Below are 18,904 nucleotides of genomic sequence, written 5' to 3' on the forward strand. Positions count from 1 at the left end.
TTTATTTAAAAAATTTGAAATATCAGAATAATAGTAGAGAGAATGATTTATTTCAGCTTTTAATTATTTCATCACATTCCCAGTGGGTCAGAAGTTTACATACACTCAATTAGTATTTGGTAGCATTGCCTTTAAATTGTTTAACTTGAGTTAAACGTTTCGGGTAGTCTTCCACAAGCTTCCCACAATAAGTTGGGTGAATTTTGGCCCACTCCTCCTGACAGAGCTGGTGTAACTGACTCAGGTTTGTAGGCCTCCTTGTTCGCACACGCCTTTTCAGTTCTGCCCACAAATGTTCTATAGGATTGAGGTCAGGGCTTTGTGATGGCCAATCCAATACCTTGACTTTGTTGTCCTTAAGCCATTTTGCCACAACTTGGAAGTGTGTTTGGGGTCATTGTCCATTTGAAAGACCCATTTGCGACCAAGCTTTAACTTCCTGACTGATGTCTTGAGATGTTGCTTCAATATATCCACATAATTTTCCAGCCTCATGATGCCATCTATTTTGTGAAGTGCACCAGTCCCCCAAGCATCCCAACAACATGATGCTGCCACCCCCATGCTTCACAATTGGGATGGTGTTCTTCAGCTTGCAAGCCTCCCCCTTTATCCTCCAAACATAACAATGGTCATTATGGCCAAACAGTTCTATTTTTGTTTCATTAGACCAGAGGACATTTCTCCAAAAAGTACGATCTTTGTCCCCATGGGCAGTTGCACACTGTAGTCAGGCTTTTTTATGGCAGTTTTGGAGTAGTGGCTTCTTCCTTGGTGAGCGGTGTTATTGAAATTCAGTACTGAGAGAGACTTTGTCTAGGTCATTTTTTCAAACAATCATCTTTATTTAATATCGATTAATTATATCAATAATGAGACCATCAGCCCATCAGTCTTGACTGACCGTTAGGCTGGGAGTCTAGCCTTTACAGACGATGCACAGCTTTTATGTAGCTGATACCAAGATTGCTTAGTCCGTCACTTCTAACCTTCCCATAAGCCACCTTGGTTATCTACACAGGATGGTATTTTACTTAGTTTCCCAGATGCCAGGAAGAAGAGACAATGAGGCATTGTTCTCAACTCTTCAAGGCTCTCTCTATCTCGAGTCACACACCACATCTTGTCTATAGAATGTTAGCTTTTAGGTTTTTATCACCAACACAAGGACATTTCTTCAAAAAGTACGATCTTTGTCCCCATGTGCAGTTGCAAACCGCAGTCAGGCTTTTTCATGCCGGTTTCGGAGCACTGGCTTCTTCCTTGCTGAGCGGCCTTTCAGGTCATGTTGATATAGGACTCGTTTTACTGTGGATATAGATACTTTTGTACCTGTTTCCTGCAGCATCTTCACAAGGTCCTTTGCTGTTGTTCTGGGATTGATTTGCACTTTTCGCACCAAAGTATGTTCATCTCTAGGAGACAGAACGCGTCTCCTTCCTGAGCGGTATGACGGCTGCGTGGTCCCATGATGTTTATACTTGCGTACTGTTTGGAAATTGCTCCCAATGATGAACCAGACTTGTGGAGGTCTACAATTTTTTTTCTGAGGTCTTGGCTGATTTCTTTTGATTTTCCCATGATGTTAAGCAAAGAGGCACTGAGTTTGAAGGTAGGTACACCTCCAATTGACTCCAAAAAAATGTACAATTTCACCTTTATTTAACCAGGTAGGCTAGTTGAGAACAAGTTCTCATTTACAACTGCAACCTGGTCAAGATAAAGCAAAGCAGTGCAACACAAACAACAACACAGAGTTACACATGGAATAAACAAACATACAGTCAATAACACAATAGAAAAAGTATATATACAGTGTGTGCAAATGAGGTAAGATAAGGGAGGTAAGGCAATTAAATATACCTTCTGGAGCGTGTGCTACGGGTGGGTGCTGTTATGGTGACCAGTGAGCTGAGATAAGGCAGGGCTTTACCTAGCAAAGACTTATAGATGACCTGGAGCCAATGGGTTTGTCAATGAATATGAAGCGAGGGTCAGCTAATGAGAGCATACAGGTCGCAGTGGTGGGTAGTATATGGGGCTTCGGTGACAAAATGGATGGCACTGTGATAGACTGCATCCAATTTGCTGAGTAGAGTGTTGGAGGCTATTTTGTAAATGACATCACCGAAGTCAAGGATCGGCAGGATAGTCAGTTTTACGAGGGTATGTTTGGCAGCATCAGTGAAGGATGCTTTGTTGTGAAATAGGAAGCCGATTCTAAATGTAATTTTGGATTGGAGATGCTTAATGTGAGTCTGGAAGGAGAGTTTACAGTCTAACCAGACACCTAGTTATTTGTAGTTGTCCACATATTCTAAGAGAGAACCATCCAGAGTAGTGATGCTGGACGGGCGGGCTGGTGCGGGCAGCGATCTAGTTTTACTTGTATTTAAGAGCATTTAGTTTTACTTGTATTTAAGAGCAGTTGGAGGCCACGGAAGGAGAGTTGTATGGCATTGAAGCTCGTCTGGAGGGTTGTTAACGCAGTGTCCAAAGAAGGGCCAGAAGTATACAGAATGATGTCGTCTGTGTAGAGGTGGATCAGAGAATCACCATCAGCAAGAGCGACATCATTGATGTATACAGAGAAAAGAGTCGCCTGAGAATTGAAACCTGTGGCACCCCCATAGAGACTGCCAGAGGTCTGGACATAATGTACAAGCCAATGTATGGTAGGATGTGAATACGGTGGAGGTCAACCTAGGCATAGAGTGACGATGAGAGAAGTATTGTCTCTCGAGACACCGTTTAAACCAGGTGAGGTCACCTCATGTGTGGGAGGTGGAACAAAAGGGTTAGCTAAGGCATATTGAGCAGGGCTGGAGGCTCTACAGTTAAATAAGACAATAATCACTAACCAAAACAGCAATGGACAAGGCATATTGACATTAGGGAGAGGCATGCGTAGCCGAGTGATCATAGAGGTCCAGTGAGTAGCTAGGGGGGCTGGAGACCCAGCTATTCAGACAGCTAGCGGGCCGGGGCTAGCAAGCTAGCAAAAGGGCTTTAGAGGGACGTCGCGACGGAAGAATTCTGTTGTAGCCCCCTTGTGCGGTTATGTCGGCAGACCAGTCATGATGGATCAGCGGGGTTCCGTGTAGTAAAAGGGTCCAGGCCAATTGGCAAAATAGGTATAGTAGCCCAAGAAATTGGCTGATGGACCTCTTCAGCTAACAGTCTGATATGCTCTAGACAGCTAGCGGGCCGCGGCTAGCAGAATAGCAGATGGGCATTCAGGGGACGTCGTGACGGAGAAGCCTGTTGAAAAACCCCTTCGGGCGGATTACTTCGGTAGTCCAGTCGTGATGAATCGGCGGGGTTCTGTATCGGCAGTAAAAGTGGTCCAGGCCAATTGGCAAAAAAGATTTTGTAGCCCATGGAGTGGCTGATGGACCTCTTCAGCTAGCCGGGAGATGGGCCTAGCATAGGCTAGCTCCAAGCTAATTTTTGCTTGCTTCGGGACAGAGACGTTAGCCAGGAGTAGCCACTCGAATAGCAGCTAGTTAGCTGCGATGATCCAGGGAAAAGGTTCAGAGATTGCAGTAGGAATCCGGAGATATGGAGAAGAAGAAGTCCGATATGCTCTGGGTTGAATCACACTGTGCAGACTGGCAGGAGTTGTCCGGGCTAAAGGTTAGCTGATGACCGCTAGCAGTGGCTAGCTGACTAATAGCTAGTAGCTATTTAGCTAGTTAGCTGGCTAGCTTCTGTTGGGGGTTCCGGTTCTAAAGTAAAGAAAATAGCAGATCCATTCCACATTGGGTGAGTCGGGTTGCAGGAGAGTATGATGAAGTTGAGGTTAAGAAAAATATTTTTTTAAATATATGCAAAGAAAAAAAGATATAAAAAGATATATATACGGGACACGACAAAACGAAGACAAAGACGCCTGACTGCTACGCCATCTTGGATTTTTACTGTATATCTACAGTTGAAGTCGGAAGTTTACATACACTTAGATTGGAGTCATTAAAACTTGTTTTTCAACCACTCCACAAATGTCTTGTTAATCAACCACGCCACAAATTTCTTGTTAACCAACTATAGTTTTGGCAAGTCGGTTAGGACATCTACTTTGTGCATGACACAAGTCATTTTTCCAATAGTTGTTTACAGACAGATTATTTCACTTATAGTTCACTGTATCACGATTCCAGTGGGTCAGAAGTTTACATACACCAAGTTGACTGTGCCTTTAACTTAAACAGCTTGGAAAATTCCAGAAAATTATGTCATAGCTTTAGAAGCTTTAGAAGTTCCTCTTTGCTTGACATCATGGGAAAATCAAAAGAAATCAGCCAAGACCTCAGAATTTTTTTTTAGACCTCCACAAGTCTGGTTCATCCTTGGGAGCAATTTCCAAATGCCTGAAGGTACCACATGTATCTGTACAAACAATAGTACGCAAGTATAAACACCATGGGACCACACAGCCATCATACCGCTCAGGAAGGAGACGCGTTCTGTCTCCTAGAGATGAACGTACTTTTGTACGAAAAGTGCAAATCAATCCCAGAACAACAGCAAAGGACCTTGTGAAGATGCTGGAGGAAACATGTACAAAAGTATCTATATCCGCAGTAAAATGAGTCCTATATCAACGTAACCTGAAAAGCCGCTCAGCAAGGAAGAAACCACTGCTCCAAAACCGCCATAAAAAAGCCAGAATACGGTTTGCAACTGCACATGGGGACAAAGATCGTACTTTTTGGAGAAATGTCCTCTGGTCTGATGAAACAAAAATAGAACTGTTTGGCGATAATGACCATCGTTGTGTTTGGAGGTAAAAGGGGGACGCTTGCAAGCCGAAGAACACCATCCCAACCATGAAGCACGGGGTGGCAGCATCATGTTGTGGGGGTGCTTTGTTGCATGAGGGACTGGTGCACTTCACAAAATAGATGGCATCATGAGGCAGGAAAATTATGTTGATATATTAAAGCAACATCTCAAGACATCAGTCAGGAAGTTAAAGCTTGGTCGCAAATGGGTCTTCCAAATGAACATTGACCCCAAGCATACTTCTAAAGTTGTGACAAAATGGCTTAAGGACAACACAGTCATGGTACTGGAGTGGCCATCACAAAGCCCTGACCTCAACCCTGAAGACAATTTGTGGGCAGAACTGAAAAAGCGTGTGTGAGCAAGGAGGCCTACAAACCTGGCTCTGTTACACCAGCTCTGTCAGGAGGAATGGGCCAAAATTCACCCAACTTATTGTGGGAAGCTTGTGGAAGGCTACCCAAAACGTTTGACCCAAGTTAAAGAATTTAAAGGCAATGCTACCAAATACTAATTGAGTGTATGTAATGTGATAAAAGAAACAAAAGCTGAAATAAATCATTCTCTCTGCTATTATTCTGATATTTCACATTCTTAAAATAAAATGGTGAGCCTAACTGAACTAAGACAGAGACTTTTTACTAGGTTTAAATGTCAGGAATTTGAAAAACTGAGTTTAAATGTATTTTGCTGAGGTATATGTAAACTTCCAACTTCAACTGTATATATATATATACAGTGGGCTCCAAAATTACTGGCGCCCCTGACTGGCAATGCACAAACAATGCTTAAAGAAATATAAACAATATAATTATAGAGATAAACTCAAAATACCAACATTTGAGAAATACTGTACTTTATTAATGTTTCAATGGAACCAACCAAAATAATTGATTGATTTAATTAAAAATCAATGTGATCCAAATCAAGGTTTCACAATTAATGGCACCCTTAAAGATTATTGGAAATAACATCTACCAAAATTAAACCACAAATTAAATTCCACTTATTTAAGTTTATCTAAGTCTTAAGGAACTATATTGAGCCATTACATCACTTCCTGTTTCACTAGGGTATAAAAATGAGTTAACACACATCCAATATCCCGCTGTCATCCAACACCATGAAGAAAACAAAAGAACTGTCAGTTCAAAAGAGACAGATGGTCGTAGACCTTCATAAATCTGGTAATGGCTACAAGAAGGCCACAAACGATTGAATATACCACTGAGCACTGTCAGGAAAATTATTAAAACATTCTTAAGATAAGGAACAGTTGAAAACCTCACGGATAGAGGATGCAAATGCATTTTGCCCCCCAGGATAGGGAGGAGGATGGTGAGAGAAACAACAAAATCCCCAAGAATCATTGTGATAGAAATGCAGGCCTTGTTGGCATCTTGGGGTCACCAGATTTCAAAAAGCACCATCAGACGCCACCTCCACAACCACAGGCTCTTTGGAAAGGTTTCCAGACGAAAGCCCTCTCTGACCCCAAGACACAGACGCAAGCGCTTGGAGTTTGCCAAATGTCATTTAAATTATGACTGGAAGAAAGTGCTCTGGTCAGATGAGACCAAAATTGAATGTTTTGGTCAGATACAGCATCGGCATGTTTGACGTTGAAACAGAGATGCATACAAGCAATGTAGGAGTCCGGAGTATATATCTGTCTGTACATATATATATATATATAGAAAACTGCAAGACTGAATAGGAGAAAAAACAAGCAACAAACAAAGAAGATAGGCTTTTGAAAATAACTATTTTTCATAAAATTGTAGTTATCTTAGCAAGCTGAATTGTTTACCAGTTGCTAAGCAGTTGCTAGGGACTCTTTTGGAAGAAGCTAGCTAGCTAACGAAGAACAACAAAGAATATCTAGTTAACAGAAGAAAAGAAAGAGAAAATCAGGACAGAAGAAAAAGGATATCAAAGTGAAACAGTTCTCTAAAGACACAGGAGACAATAATACAAGAAACAACACTTCTGTAGCTTGTCAACTATGTGTCTGTCTATCCCTGTTCTCTCCTCTCTGCACAGGCCATACAAACGCTTCACACCGCGTGGCCGTTGCCACTCTAACCTGGTGGTCCCAGCGCGCACGACCCACGTGGAGTTCCAGGTCTCCGGCAGCCTCTAGAACTGCCGGTCTGCAGCCAACAAGGCTGAGTTCATCTCAGCCTATGCTACCCTCCAGTCCCTAGACTTCCTGGCGCTGACGGAAACATGGATTACCACAGATAACACTGCTACTCCTACTGCTCTCTCTTCGTCTGCCCACGTGTTCTCGCATACCCCTAGAGCATCGAGCCAGCGGGGTGGTGGCACTGGAATCCTCATCTCTCCCAAGTGGACATTCTCTCTTTCTCCCCTGACCCATCTGTCTATCTCCTCATTTGAATTCCATGCTGTCACAGTTACCAGCCCTTTCAAGCTTAACATCCTTATCATTTATCGCCCTCCAGGTTCCCTTGGAGAGTTCATCAATGAGCTTGACGCCTTGATAAGTTCCTTTCCTGAGGATGGCTCACCTCTCACAGTTCTGGGTGACTTTAACCTCCCCACGTCTACCTTTGATTCATTCCTCTCTGCCTCCTTCTTTCCACTCCTCTCCTCTTTTGACCTCACCCTCTCACCTTCCCCCCCTACTCACAAGGCAGGCAATACGCTTGACCTCATCTTTACTAGATGCTGTTCTTCCACTAATCTCATTGCAACTCCCCTCCAAATCTCCGACCACTACCTTGTATCCTTTTCCCTCTTGCTCTCATCCAACACTTCTCACTCTGCCCCTACTTGGATGGTATTGCGCCGTCCCAACCTTCGCTCTCTCTCTCCCGCTACTCTCTCCTCTTCCATCCTATCATCTCTTCCCTCTGCTCAAACCTTCTCCAACCTATCTCCTGATTCTGCCTCCTCAACCCTCCTCTCCTCCCTTTCTGCATCCTTTGATTTTCTCTGTCCCCTATCCTCCAGGCTGGCTCGGTCCTCCCCTCCTGCTCCGTGGCTCGACGACTCACTACGAGCTCACAGAACAAGGCTCCGGGCAGCCGAGCGGAAATGGAGGAAAACTCGCCTCCCTGCGGACCTGGCATCCTTTCACTCACTCCTCTCTACATTCTCCTCTTCTGTCTCTGCTGCTAAAGCCACTTTCTACCACTCTAAATTCCAAGCATCTGCCTCTAACCCTAGGAAGCTCTTTGCTACCTTCTCCTCCCTCCTGAATCCTCCTCCCCCTCCCCCCCCCTCCTCCCTCTCTGCGGATGACTTCGTCAACCATTTTGAAAAGAAGGTTGACGATATCCGATCCTCGTTTGCTAAGTCAAACGACACCGCTGGTCCTGCTCACACTGCCCTACCCTGTGCTTTGACCTCTTTCTCCCCTCTCTCTCCAGATGAAATCTCGCGTCTTGTGATGGCCGGCCGCCCAACAACCTGCCCACTTGACCCTATCCCCTCCTCTCTTCTCCAGACCATTTCCGGAGACCTTCTCCCCTTCCTCACCTCGCTCATCAACTCATCCTTGACCGCTGGCTACGTCCCTTCCGTCTTCAAGAGAGCGAGAGTTGCACCCCTTCTGAAAAAAACCTACACTCGATCCCTCCGATGTCAACAACTACAGACCAGTATCCCTTCTTTCTTTTCTCTCCAAAACTCTTGAACGTGCCGTCCTTGGCCAGCTCTCCTGCTATCTCTCTCAGAATGACCTTCTTGATCCTAATCAGTCAGGTTTCAAGACTGGGCATTCAACTGAGACTGCTCTTCTCTGTGTCACGGAGGCTCTCCGCACTGCTAAAGCTAACTCTCTCTCCTCTGCTCTCATCCTTCTAGACCTATCTGCTGCCTTTGATACTGTGAACCATCAGATCCTCCTCTCCACCCTCTCCGAGTTGGGCATCTCCGGCGCGGCCCACGCTTGGATTGCATCCTACCTGACAGGTCGCTCCTACCAGGTGGCGTGGCGAGAATCTGTCTCCGCACCATGCGCTCTCACCACTGGTGTCCCCCAGGGCTCTGTTCTAGGCCCTCTCCTATTCTCGCTATACACCAAGTCACTTGGCTCTGTCATATCCTCACATGGTCTCTCCTATCATTGCTATGCAGACGACACACAATTAATCTTCTCCTTTCCCCCTTCTGATAACCAGGCGGCGAATCGCATCTCTGCATGTCTGTCAGACATATCAGTGTGGATGACGGATCACCAGCTCAAGCTGAACCTCGGCAAGACGGAGCTGCTCTTCCTCCCGGGGAAGGACTGCCCCTTCCATGATCTCGCCATCACGGTTGACAACTCCCTTGTGTCCTCCTCCCAGAGTGCTAAGAACCTTGGCGTGATCCTGGACAACACCCTGTCGTTCTCCACTAACATCAAGGCGGTGACCCGATCCTGTAGGTTCATGCTCTACAACATTCGCAGAGTACGACCCTGCCTCACACAGGAAGTGGCGCAGGTCCTAATCCAGGCACTTGTCATCTCCCGTCTGGATTACTGCAACTCGCTGTTGGCTGGACTCCCTGCCTGTGCCATTAAACCCCTACAACTCATCCAGAACGCCGCAGCCCGTCTGGTGTTCAACCTTCCCAAGTTCTCTCACGTCACCCCGCTCCTCCGCTCTCTCCACTGGCTTCCAGTTGAAGCTCGCATCCGCTACAAGACCATGGTGATTGCCTACGGAGCTGTGAAGGGAACGGCACCTCCATACCTTCAGGCTCTGATCAGGCCCTACACCCAAACAAGGGCACTGCGTTCATCCACCACTGGCCTGCTGGCCCCCCTACCTCTGAGGAAGCACAGTTCCCGCTCAGCCCAGTCAAAACTGTTCGCTGCTCTGGCACCCCAATGGTGGAACAAGCTCCCTCACGACGCCAGGACAGCGGAGTCAATCACCACCTTCCGGAGACACCTGAAACCCCACCTCTTTAAGGAATACCTAGGATAGGATAAAGTAATCCTTCTAACCCCCCCCCTTAAAAGATTTAGATGCACTATTGTAAAGTGGTTGTTCCACTGGATATCATAAGGTGAATGCACCATTTTGTAAGTCGCTCTGGATAAGAGCGTCTGCTAAATGACTTAAATGTAAAATGTAATGTAATGTAAATGTAGATATATACTCCGGACTCCTACATTGCTTGTCGTAATATTTCTATATTTCTTAATTCCATTCTTTTACCTTTAGATTTGTGTGTATTGTTGTGTATTGTTTGATATTATTGCACTGTTGGAACTAGGAACACAAGCATTTCATTACACCCGCACTAACATCTGCTAAGTATGTGTATGCGACCAATAAAATTTGATTTGATTTGACCTCCATGGGGCCCCCATTGATTTTATTGGTCACTCTCACTCAGATATATTAACCTGTCATAAGTCATGACAAAATGTGTAGAATTACATGAAATTAGCTTTAAAACTGCAAACATTTCTCCCTCTTTCAAGAACGTATAATAGTAAAAGTATATGGATGGCAGAAGACTTGCCTTCTGACTGATCCTGTTCTTTCTGTGCTGTTGTTGGCAGGAGTGTCCGAGTGGAGTGGTGAATGAGGAGACCTTTAAAACCATCTACTCCACATTCTTCCCCCAGGGAGGTGAGTCAATGACCGTTAAACCTTTGACCCCAGACCTATAACCCTAAACCCAAACCAAGTATATTAAAGATCTGTTACTCCCCAAAGTAACTGAAACATTTAACAAGAGTAACAACATTTAAGACCAGTGATATTTGTATTGATGTGATGCCCCATTTTATTTTACCATTATGTCTGTATTGCTTACAGTAGGGCACTTACAGTACAAGGCCATGTTTGAAAATACATTTAGGTTGAAGATATATCTAACTACTTGTTACAGAATAAAAGTGTGTTGTCTGAAATTACATTTATGTACTAAGAACTTATTTGATCAGGTTGTGTTCTAAATATATTTACCCACTTGGAATTTTTTGTGTATTGTTGTCTCAGACACATTTCAATTATGTATTCTGTACGTCTCTGTCCGTTCAGATTCGGGTGCGTATGCACATTTCTTGTTTGAGGCCTTTGACACTAACAAGAATGGATCGGTTAGTTTCGAGGTAAGATTCTTTTTTACTATTGTCTACTTCCTAAGGGAGTGAGGAAAAACTATCTCTGTCTGTATACTGTATATGCAGCTGCAGCTGAATATGTATACAAATAGAATAAATGCCTTTCTTCTCCTCTCAACACATACACACACACACACACATACACGTACACGTGCGACCTAAGGGTCGAAACATTGTTGATGGACACACTGGGGAAAAATAGTGTATTGCAGTGAGCCACATCATCTTCTTTGCTGATGCTATAGCCCAGGGATGGGCAACACATTTAACTTCTGTTCTCAGAACGATTAAATATGTTCAGTTTTATCGGTCAGGAAGCATATGGCTTCATTCCCACAACCAATGTGAAACCAAAAACGTATGTTCCCACAATTTCCAAGGAACCAAATGTGCTTGTAGTGGTGACAAAAAGGTGTGTACGTGTTGAATGCTGGTGAGTATGATGGGTGGTGAAGAATGTTTACAAAAATGTTAAATCTCTCTCTCTTTCTCTCTCTTTCTCTCCCTCTCAATATCTTTGTCTTTCACTCTTTTTTCTCAGGACTTTGTGTTTGGTTTGTCTATCATTCTGAGAGGAACGATAAACGACCGGCTAAACTGGGCCTTCAACCTGTACGACCTGAACAAAGATGGCTGCATCACCAAAGAGGTAACACACACGGCTGCACACAAACACAGATGCACACACACATATATAATAGATGGTCCCGTGTGGCTCAGTTGGTAGAGCATGGTGTTTGCAGCACGAGGGTTGTGGGTTCAATTCCCATGGGGGACCAGTATGGAATAAAAAATTGTATGAAATGTATGCACTCACTACTGTAAGTTGCTCTGGATAAGAGCGTCTGCTAAATGACTGAAATGTACTTGAAAATACAGAGTATCAACAACATTACTGGCCTGTATGACAGCTTGAAAAGAATGAAGCTTATGTTTTAAAAAATCTGCTCCAAATCATCCATTCTGTTTGCCACAAGGCCATTAAGTAATACTGCAAGACAACACGGCAAAGAAATACACTTTTTGGCATAAATGGTTTAGGTAAATCCTCGGCATTTTCAAGTATTGTAGTGGCAGCATCATATTATGGGTGTGCTTGTTACTGGCAGGGACTGGGGAGTTTGTCAGGATCAAAATAAAAAAAATTATGGAGCAAAGCCCAGCTATAAAGTTAGAGGAAAAAACGTCTCAGTCTTCTGGAAACTTAACCCTGGGATAGAATTGTATTTTTCAGCAGGACAATTAAAAAACTTTTAAAAAATGACACACCAGAATAGCTTTCCAAGAGGTGCTGAGTGTTCCTGAATGGTCCGGTCTCAGCCCAGACTTAAATATCCATGAAAATCAGAGACAACGTTTGAATATTGCTGTTCATCAATGATTCGCAACCAAAGTTATTTTGACAAAAACAATGTCTACATGTTAAGAGAGTTGTACCAAGTTAATAGAATCTTATTCAAATGGTGCTTCCACCAAGTATTAACTCTGGGGTGTCAAGACATCTTCCATTTCTTCTTTTTAATTATTTTCATAAATGTTCTATAATTAACTTTTACTTAAAAAATGTTGTGTATGTTGTGTAGATCCGTAGAAATTTTAAGGCAACAAAATGCGAAGATTGTGCAAGGGGTGTGTAGACTGTACCTCTCCATTCTGAAATCTGAGTCTCCTCTTCTAAGTTCTGAGCTGTCTATCCATGTTATAAATCTAAAGTCTATTCTAAAGTTGACAGTTCTCAAGTTGACCCTCAATCTCAGATTGGAGAGTGATTGACTGATCTTGTGCTGTGACATTACCCAGCTTCCACGTAATGTTCTGAGAACCTAGTGTTTTTTAAAGCTTGGTGAGAGTGTGGTTGTCCTATGGTTATTTTGCATACAACCTTCCCACAACTTTCTGGGAATGGTGCAGGATAGTTGCTTTGATTTTGGAACATTCTCAGCACATTTAAGGAACTTCACAAAAAACACATTATTTTCTTGGTATTTCATTACCTTAACAGGACAATTCCTAAAAGTTCAAACATGATTACATTTAATTTACATTTTGGTAATGTTCTGGGAATCTTCTCCAACTGGTTTGGTATTGGGAACGTTCTCAAATAGTACAGATAACATTAAGAAACAACATTCTGATGTGGCAATTTCAGTACTTCAGCCTAATGTTTCCTACAGGTTTTCTAATGGTTCTGTTTAAAGTCATGTTCTTAAATTGCCCCGAGAACGCTAAGAAAGCGTTTTATAAAAACACAAGAAACCTTTCGTAATATGCAGAGAATATTCTAAGGATGTTATTTAACAACATACATTACGTTCTCAGAACATGAAGAAAACTTTCCATAAAAACCACAAGAGAACTTGAGTAACATTCAGAGAACGTTCTGAGAATGTTTTTTAAAAACGTATACATTCCATTCTCAGCATCAACAAAACGCTCTGTAGCCTCCTGTCTTGTTAAGTGTGTTCAGGTGTTTCCTTTGAAATGGGGTCTGTTTGAATAGACTAAAATAAACAGCTTTGTATGCATAAAAAAATCATGGCATGCTATCTCCATCCTGGTGGTGCAGCGGACTAATTCCATGGACAGAGAATCAGAAGATAATAGATTCAAATCCCACTGATTCCATGTCAAAATAAAGGTATTGCATGATTAATGCCGAAGAAAATACATTTCCATGTGTCTTATCTGTGCTTAGAGTTAACTCAAAATGAGCTAACAACATTATTAAAAGTATTTTTGAAACATTCAGTGACATTTTTAAGGAAGTTATTAATAAAACTAAAAATAACCTATAATTTCCGTTCTCAGAGCGTTAATAAATCCTCCCAGGAAAACTGGGAACCAGAGTAAAATGTTCTCAGAACATCCCTGCAAAACAACTGTCATTTCTGTTCTCAGAAAGTTTAGAAAACGTTCAGTTTTAACAATCAGGAAACTTATCGCTTCGTTCCCACAACAAAAGTGAAACCAAAAACATACATTCCCCCAACTTCCAAGGAACCAAATGCTAGCTGGGTATACCCTGTGTCATATCTCTCTCTCTCTCTCTCTCTCTCTCTCTCTCTCTCTCTCTCTCTCTCTCTCTCTCTCTCTCTCTCTCTCTCTCTCTCTTTCTCTCTTTCTGTCTCTCTGTAGGAGATGATGGATATAATGAAGTCTATCTATGACATGATGGGGAAGTACACATACCCCTGTATGCAGGACGAGGCACCCAGAGAACACGTGGAGAGCTTTTTCCAGGTCAACATTCAATTTCTGTTCATCAAACCCAATACTTTAGAGCAAGCCCTTGAGCAAGGTACTCAATCCCCAAACTGCTCCAGGGGCACTGAATGACGTTTGTCCCCTTTTTCCTCCCCTTTCTCCCTTCTAGAAAATGGATCGTAATAATGATGGGGTGGTCACTATTGATGAGTTCATCGAGTCATGCCAAAAGGTAGGTTGTGTGTGTGGTGTGTGAAAGTTCTTGTTTGTAAGGCAGGTTCCATTTGTGTAACTGACCACTGAGTCCTTAGATCTCACTAAGGTTAATTAGGGCATTCCCCAAGGTTTGGTTTTAGGACCGTTACTGCTTGCACATTTTATATTCCCTTTTCACCCATTTTCCAACATTGTTTTGGGTTGTGAGCCATTTAAAATGCACTTTAAATACATTCTGAGAGAGAGAGAGAGAGAGAGAGAGAGAGAGAGAGAGAGAGAGAGAGAGAGAGAGAGAGAGAGAGAGAGAGAGAGAGAGAGAGAGAGAGAGAGAGAGAGAGAGAGAGAGAGAGAGAGAGAGAGAGAGAGAGAGAGAGAGAGAGAGAGAGAGAGAGAGAGAGAGAGAGAGGAAACTGTCTGAACCAACTCCTCTGAGCTTCACCTTTACTGGCGTTTCTATCTTAGGGAGTCTGACTCCCTTGAAAAAGAAAGCTGAAACAAAGAGGGATTAATTGTGTCTCTAGAAACTTGCTATCCCTGTTGTCTCTCTCTATGCTTAACATTTCTATCTCTCTCCTTTTCACTCTCTATCCCCCCTCTCTCTCTTCAGGATGAGAACATCATGCAGTCCATGCAGCTGTTCGACAATGTCATCTAGGAGCCTCTGACATAGGAAAGTGGCTGGAGGACAGGGGAGGTGTGTGTGTGTGTGAGTGTGCACCACAGGAGGTTGGTGGCACCTTAATTGGGCAGGAATGGCTTGTGGTGATGGCTGTAGCGGAATAAGTGGAATGGTATCAAATACATCGAACACATGGTTTCCATGTGTTTGATGCCATTACATTTGCTCCTTAGTGGCCATTATTATGAGCCGTCCTCCCCTCAGCAGCCTCCACTGGCATGCGCGTGTATTTGTATGTGTGCGCATGTGTGTGTGTGTGCGCATGTGTGTGTGTGTGTGTGTGCATGTGTGTGTGTGTGTGTATTTCTCTCTGCCCTCACTCCAAGCCAAAAGGGGGTGCCTCCTCTTATCCAGCCCTTCATCTCTCCTAGAGACATAGAGAAGAGAGGGGCTGGTGATCCACACCCACATCAAGGACTGGTTCAGGAGTGAGCAACGTTACAGAATGTTCAGATAGAAATGTGTTGTGTAGAACAAATATGATTGCCTGTCCTGTGTAATAGGGAGTCAATCATGTCAGCTCTATTCGTTACGTCTATATGCAACTTTTGGAGTGCTTTGTCTGGTTGAAAACACCCCTGTTTCGTTAACTATTGTATTATTTTAACACTCCTGTTTCTGAGAAAGCTGCTGTAGCATGCTGCCTGGACTCAATGTAGGATAAAGTCCCCCATACTCACTGACCAATGGTCAGTTTTGCATGTCCCCGCCTAATGGTTAAGGTTAGGGTCAGGGTTGGCTAATCCTAGATCTGTGGTTAGAGGCAACTTCTACCAGAGCAGCTGGACCCCTGACACCTGTCATTAAAACAAAGGTAACTACCGCCACTTAGTGGACAAAAGAAGGAAAGGACACTATGGAAAAGGGACAATGGAACTGAAGGGACTGAGGATCTGAAGGATGAGACTTCTTGCGAACAGAAGACAGAGACAGAGTTGTTTTCAATAAGGGACTGATTTGAATATCGCAATAATGATGTCACTAATAATAACTTGTACGTATATACAGAAATATTCCAAAGCCTGTCTGCCTGTCTGCTGTTGCTAGAGTCATCCACAGGTGCCTCGCTCCGTGTGTGTGTGTGTGTGTGCGCATCCGTGTGCGTACTTGTCATTCCTGTCTCTGGTAGGAATCCATTCAACTTGTTGTACCTCTTCCAATAACCCTGCAGTCAAGAACTGCTAGACAGTCTAATGTGGGGCTGTATTGATGAACATGCTACTTCGACCCTCTAGGCTCCAGTAGACTCCTTACTGTATTTGCAGGCGACTAACTGATGCAGTGAAGCATGGGAATAGGAGTTGAAATGGAAATGTCTGGCTTATCAAATACTGTAATACGTCATGTTATGCCTATTTTTCATTGTACTGATCATGCAACTGAAGCTGGAAGCATTTCTGTTTAGATCGACCATGAAAGAGCAGCAACATGTCGAGGACAATTCTACCTGATACAGTATCCAAGTTAGGCGTCTTGTTTCATGTCTACGTACACAAAGTCAGGCGTGTGTGTTGTAGTGTGTGTGTGTGCGTGTTTGTGTGTGCGTGTGCATGAAGGTGGGCGGGTGGGTCAGTGGGTGTGAGGGACACCAGTACTGTTTCTACCAAAGAGTCAGACACGCAAACTGAAGAAGTATTTAAAGCCACCCGCAGTTATATCAGGCTGTAAATAGGCACATGTGTGAAATGTGGGAGGAGAGGAGGAAGTGGAGAAAGAGATAAAGAGAGATTAGAGTGGAAAGGGATAGAATGTGAATGCTTTTGTGTGTACGGGTGTTGGGTTGTGTGTGTGTCACTGCGTAAGAGAGTGATTTGTCTTTGCCAACTTCAAGTTTCGACTGGGGATTAAAAAAAGGCTGTTTGAAATGCCTTTGTGGTTCTGAAGAGAATGTTTATCTTTTGTAAGATAACATGACCTGTCTCCATCAACTACTTCGTATGTGTCTCATTAAATTACATCATCACTTTCAGCCCTACAACAGTGGCATAAGCAATAACGTCCATATTCTACACCCTTTTACCTGTCCCTGGGAGTAGATAACCAACTGGTCCAGGGTCAGATATTCCAACAGCCACATACTCATTTAAATTACAACATTTAATTTTGATTTCCTTACCCTGTAAGCAGTCTATGGTCAAGGTATGACAATAATCCGTGCTTTGGTTTTGTTTACCTGGCATTGCACTATTTTTTCCAAATGCTGACGTTGTAGCATTTGTGGCACAAATCCAATGCAAGTCAGTGGTACTTATATTAGCAAATCCAAATCAACCTGAAGTATCTCATATTGATTGTGTAGCTCAACTAAAGCCCTATTTATATATGGTGCTAACATGCCCCCTTTGTCCTGATCCTGCCCATATTCTGATTGTGCCCACATTTTTTGCCAGGTGTAGATGATTAAAAGACACATTGTGATCTGATTGTGATCAGATTTTCCTGAACACCTCCGGAGGTAGTCAGGCAGACGTGTCTGGATATCTATCAAGAGTAAACAGACCCAGAATGTCAAATAATTTAAATCATAATTTGACCAGCCTCTAAAGTCCTTGACAGGTTGCACCATTGACTTGCGACATCATTATATGTCTTAAAATAAACAAAATCATAATATTTTGAAAGAATATCTGTCAAATAATTTGCATAGAGGGAGGCAGCAGCTAATATAGTCACAATGCAGACACATTGGACGGATAAGAGACATATTTTAAAACAATGTGTAGATGTGACAAACCTTGGTCAGATAGTGATTGGATAATATAGATCAAATCATAAAACTCACATGTTAGCGCAAGGTGTAAACAATGCTTAAGTCACTTATAGATGATTTGGACATGAATTGCAAAAATTCTAATAGAGGTGCCATTGCCTTGCATTGGGTTTGTGCCACAAATGCTAAAATGCTAGAATTTGAAAACAGTTCCAGGGAAACAAAGACAAATCATGGATTGCTGCCACAACTTGTCCATAGACTGCTTACAGGGTAAGAAAACTCATGTAATTTTGTAATTTGGGTAAACTATCCCTGGGCCAACTTCTACCTGGAGTGTATTATTAATCGGTTAACACCTGTAATAACCTGCACCTTCTTCCAACTACAATATTTGTAACTTCTGATTACTGTACATCTACATTTAATCCACTTGAATATGTTTTCACAATCTCTTTTTTGGGGGGGAGGGGGGGGATCTGGCTCTGATTGTCTGCTTGCAGGTGCCGTAGGTGATTTCATGCACTGAGCACCATTGAAACCCATCTATACTCCATGTACTGTGTCATAGAACAATGATATCTACTAACCCGTTGTTACTGACTGTGTGTAGTTAGTTAGCTAGCCTCAACTGGTTGCATTGCATATGTAAGATGTGTATATTTTGTACAGAGACAATACAAATCACATTGCTATGCATCTTTGTGTGTGAAGTGTTTTTAATGATCATGTTGCTTAATTCACAGTGAAAGCCAGGCAAACTATGTCACTACAGCCTATTCCTAAACTGTCCATTGAGAATGAAACAGCTAATCATGTGGTGGGTTATGAAGGGCTGAAAATACTGAGATGGTTCAATATTGCCTTTATTTAAGACATAAAATAAGAGAAGGCTATGTACATATCTGGTAGCACTCACTCACTCACTCACTCACACACACACACACACACACACACACACACACACACACACACACACACACACACACACACACACACACACACACACACACACACACACACACACACACACACACACACACACACACACACACACACCAACAGTAGTGTCCATAGCAATATATAAAATATACTTTTACTTTTGGCAATCTAGTTCCCCAGAGTCAGATAAAATAGTGGCTACAAATGTTGTGTCTCTGTGTGCAGTTTGAAGGAAGTTGCTACCTAGTGTTAGCGCAATTGCTAACTAGCA

At 42.9% G+C, this 18,904-nt stretch overlaps 1 protein-coding gene across 2 annotated transcripts in view; it reads left to right on the forward strand.

Annotated features, from left to right (window-relative positions):
• The window catches only part of LOC106576844 (Kv channel-interacting protein 2), a 102,762-nt gene extending 84,372 nt beyond the window's left edge, over positions 1-18,390 (forward strand). For both annotated transcript variants that reach the window (XM_014154317.2, XM_045700687.1), the window contains exons 3-8: positions 10,316-10,385; positions 10,800-10,870; positions 11,424-11,531; positions 14,018-14,122; positions 14,256-14,318; positions 14,910-18,390. In XM_014154317.2, coding sequence (XP_014009792.1) covers positions 10,316-10,385; positions 10,800-10,870; positions 11,424-11,531; positions 14,018-14,122; positions 14,256-14,318; positions 14,910-14,957 — 465 coding nt within the window. In that variant the 3' untranslated portion in view covers positions 14,958-18,390. The remainder of the gene's footprint in view (positions 1-10,315; positions 10,386-10,799; positions 10,871-11,423; positions 11,532-14,017; positions 14,123-14,255; positions 14,319-14,909) is intronic.
• Positions 18,391-18,904: the final 514 nt, after the last annotated feature.

This window comes from Salmo salar, chromosome ssa18 (assembly GCF_905237065.1).
Source record: "Salmo salar chromosome ssa18, Ssal_v3.1, whole genome shotgun sequence".
NCBI lineage: Eukaryota > Metazoa > Chordata > Actinopteri > Salmoniformes > Salmonidae > Salmo > Salmo salar.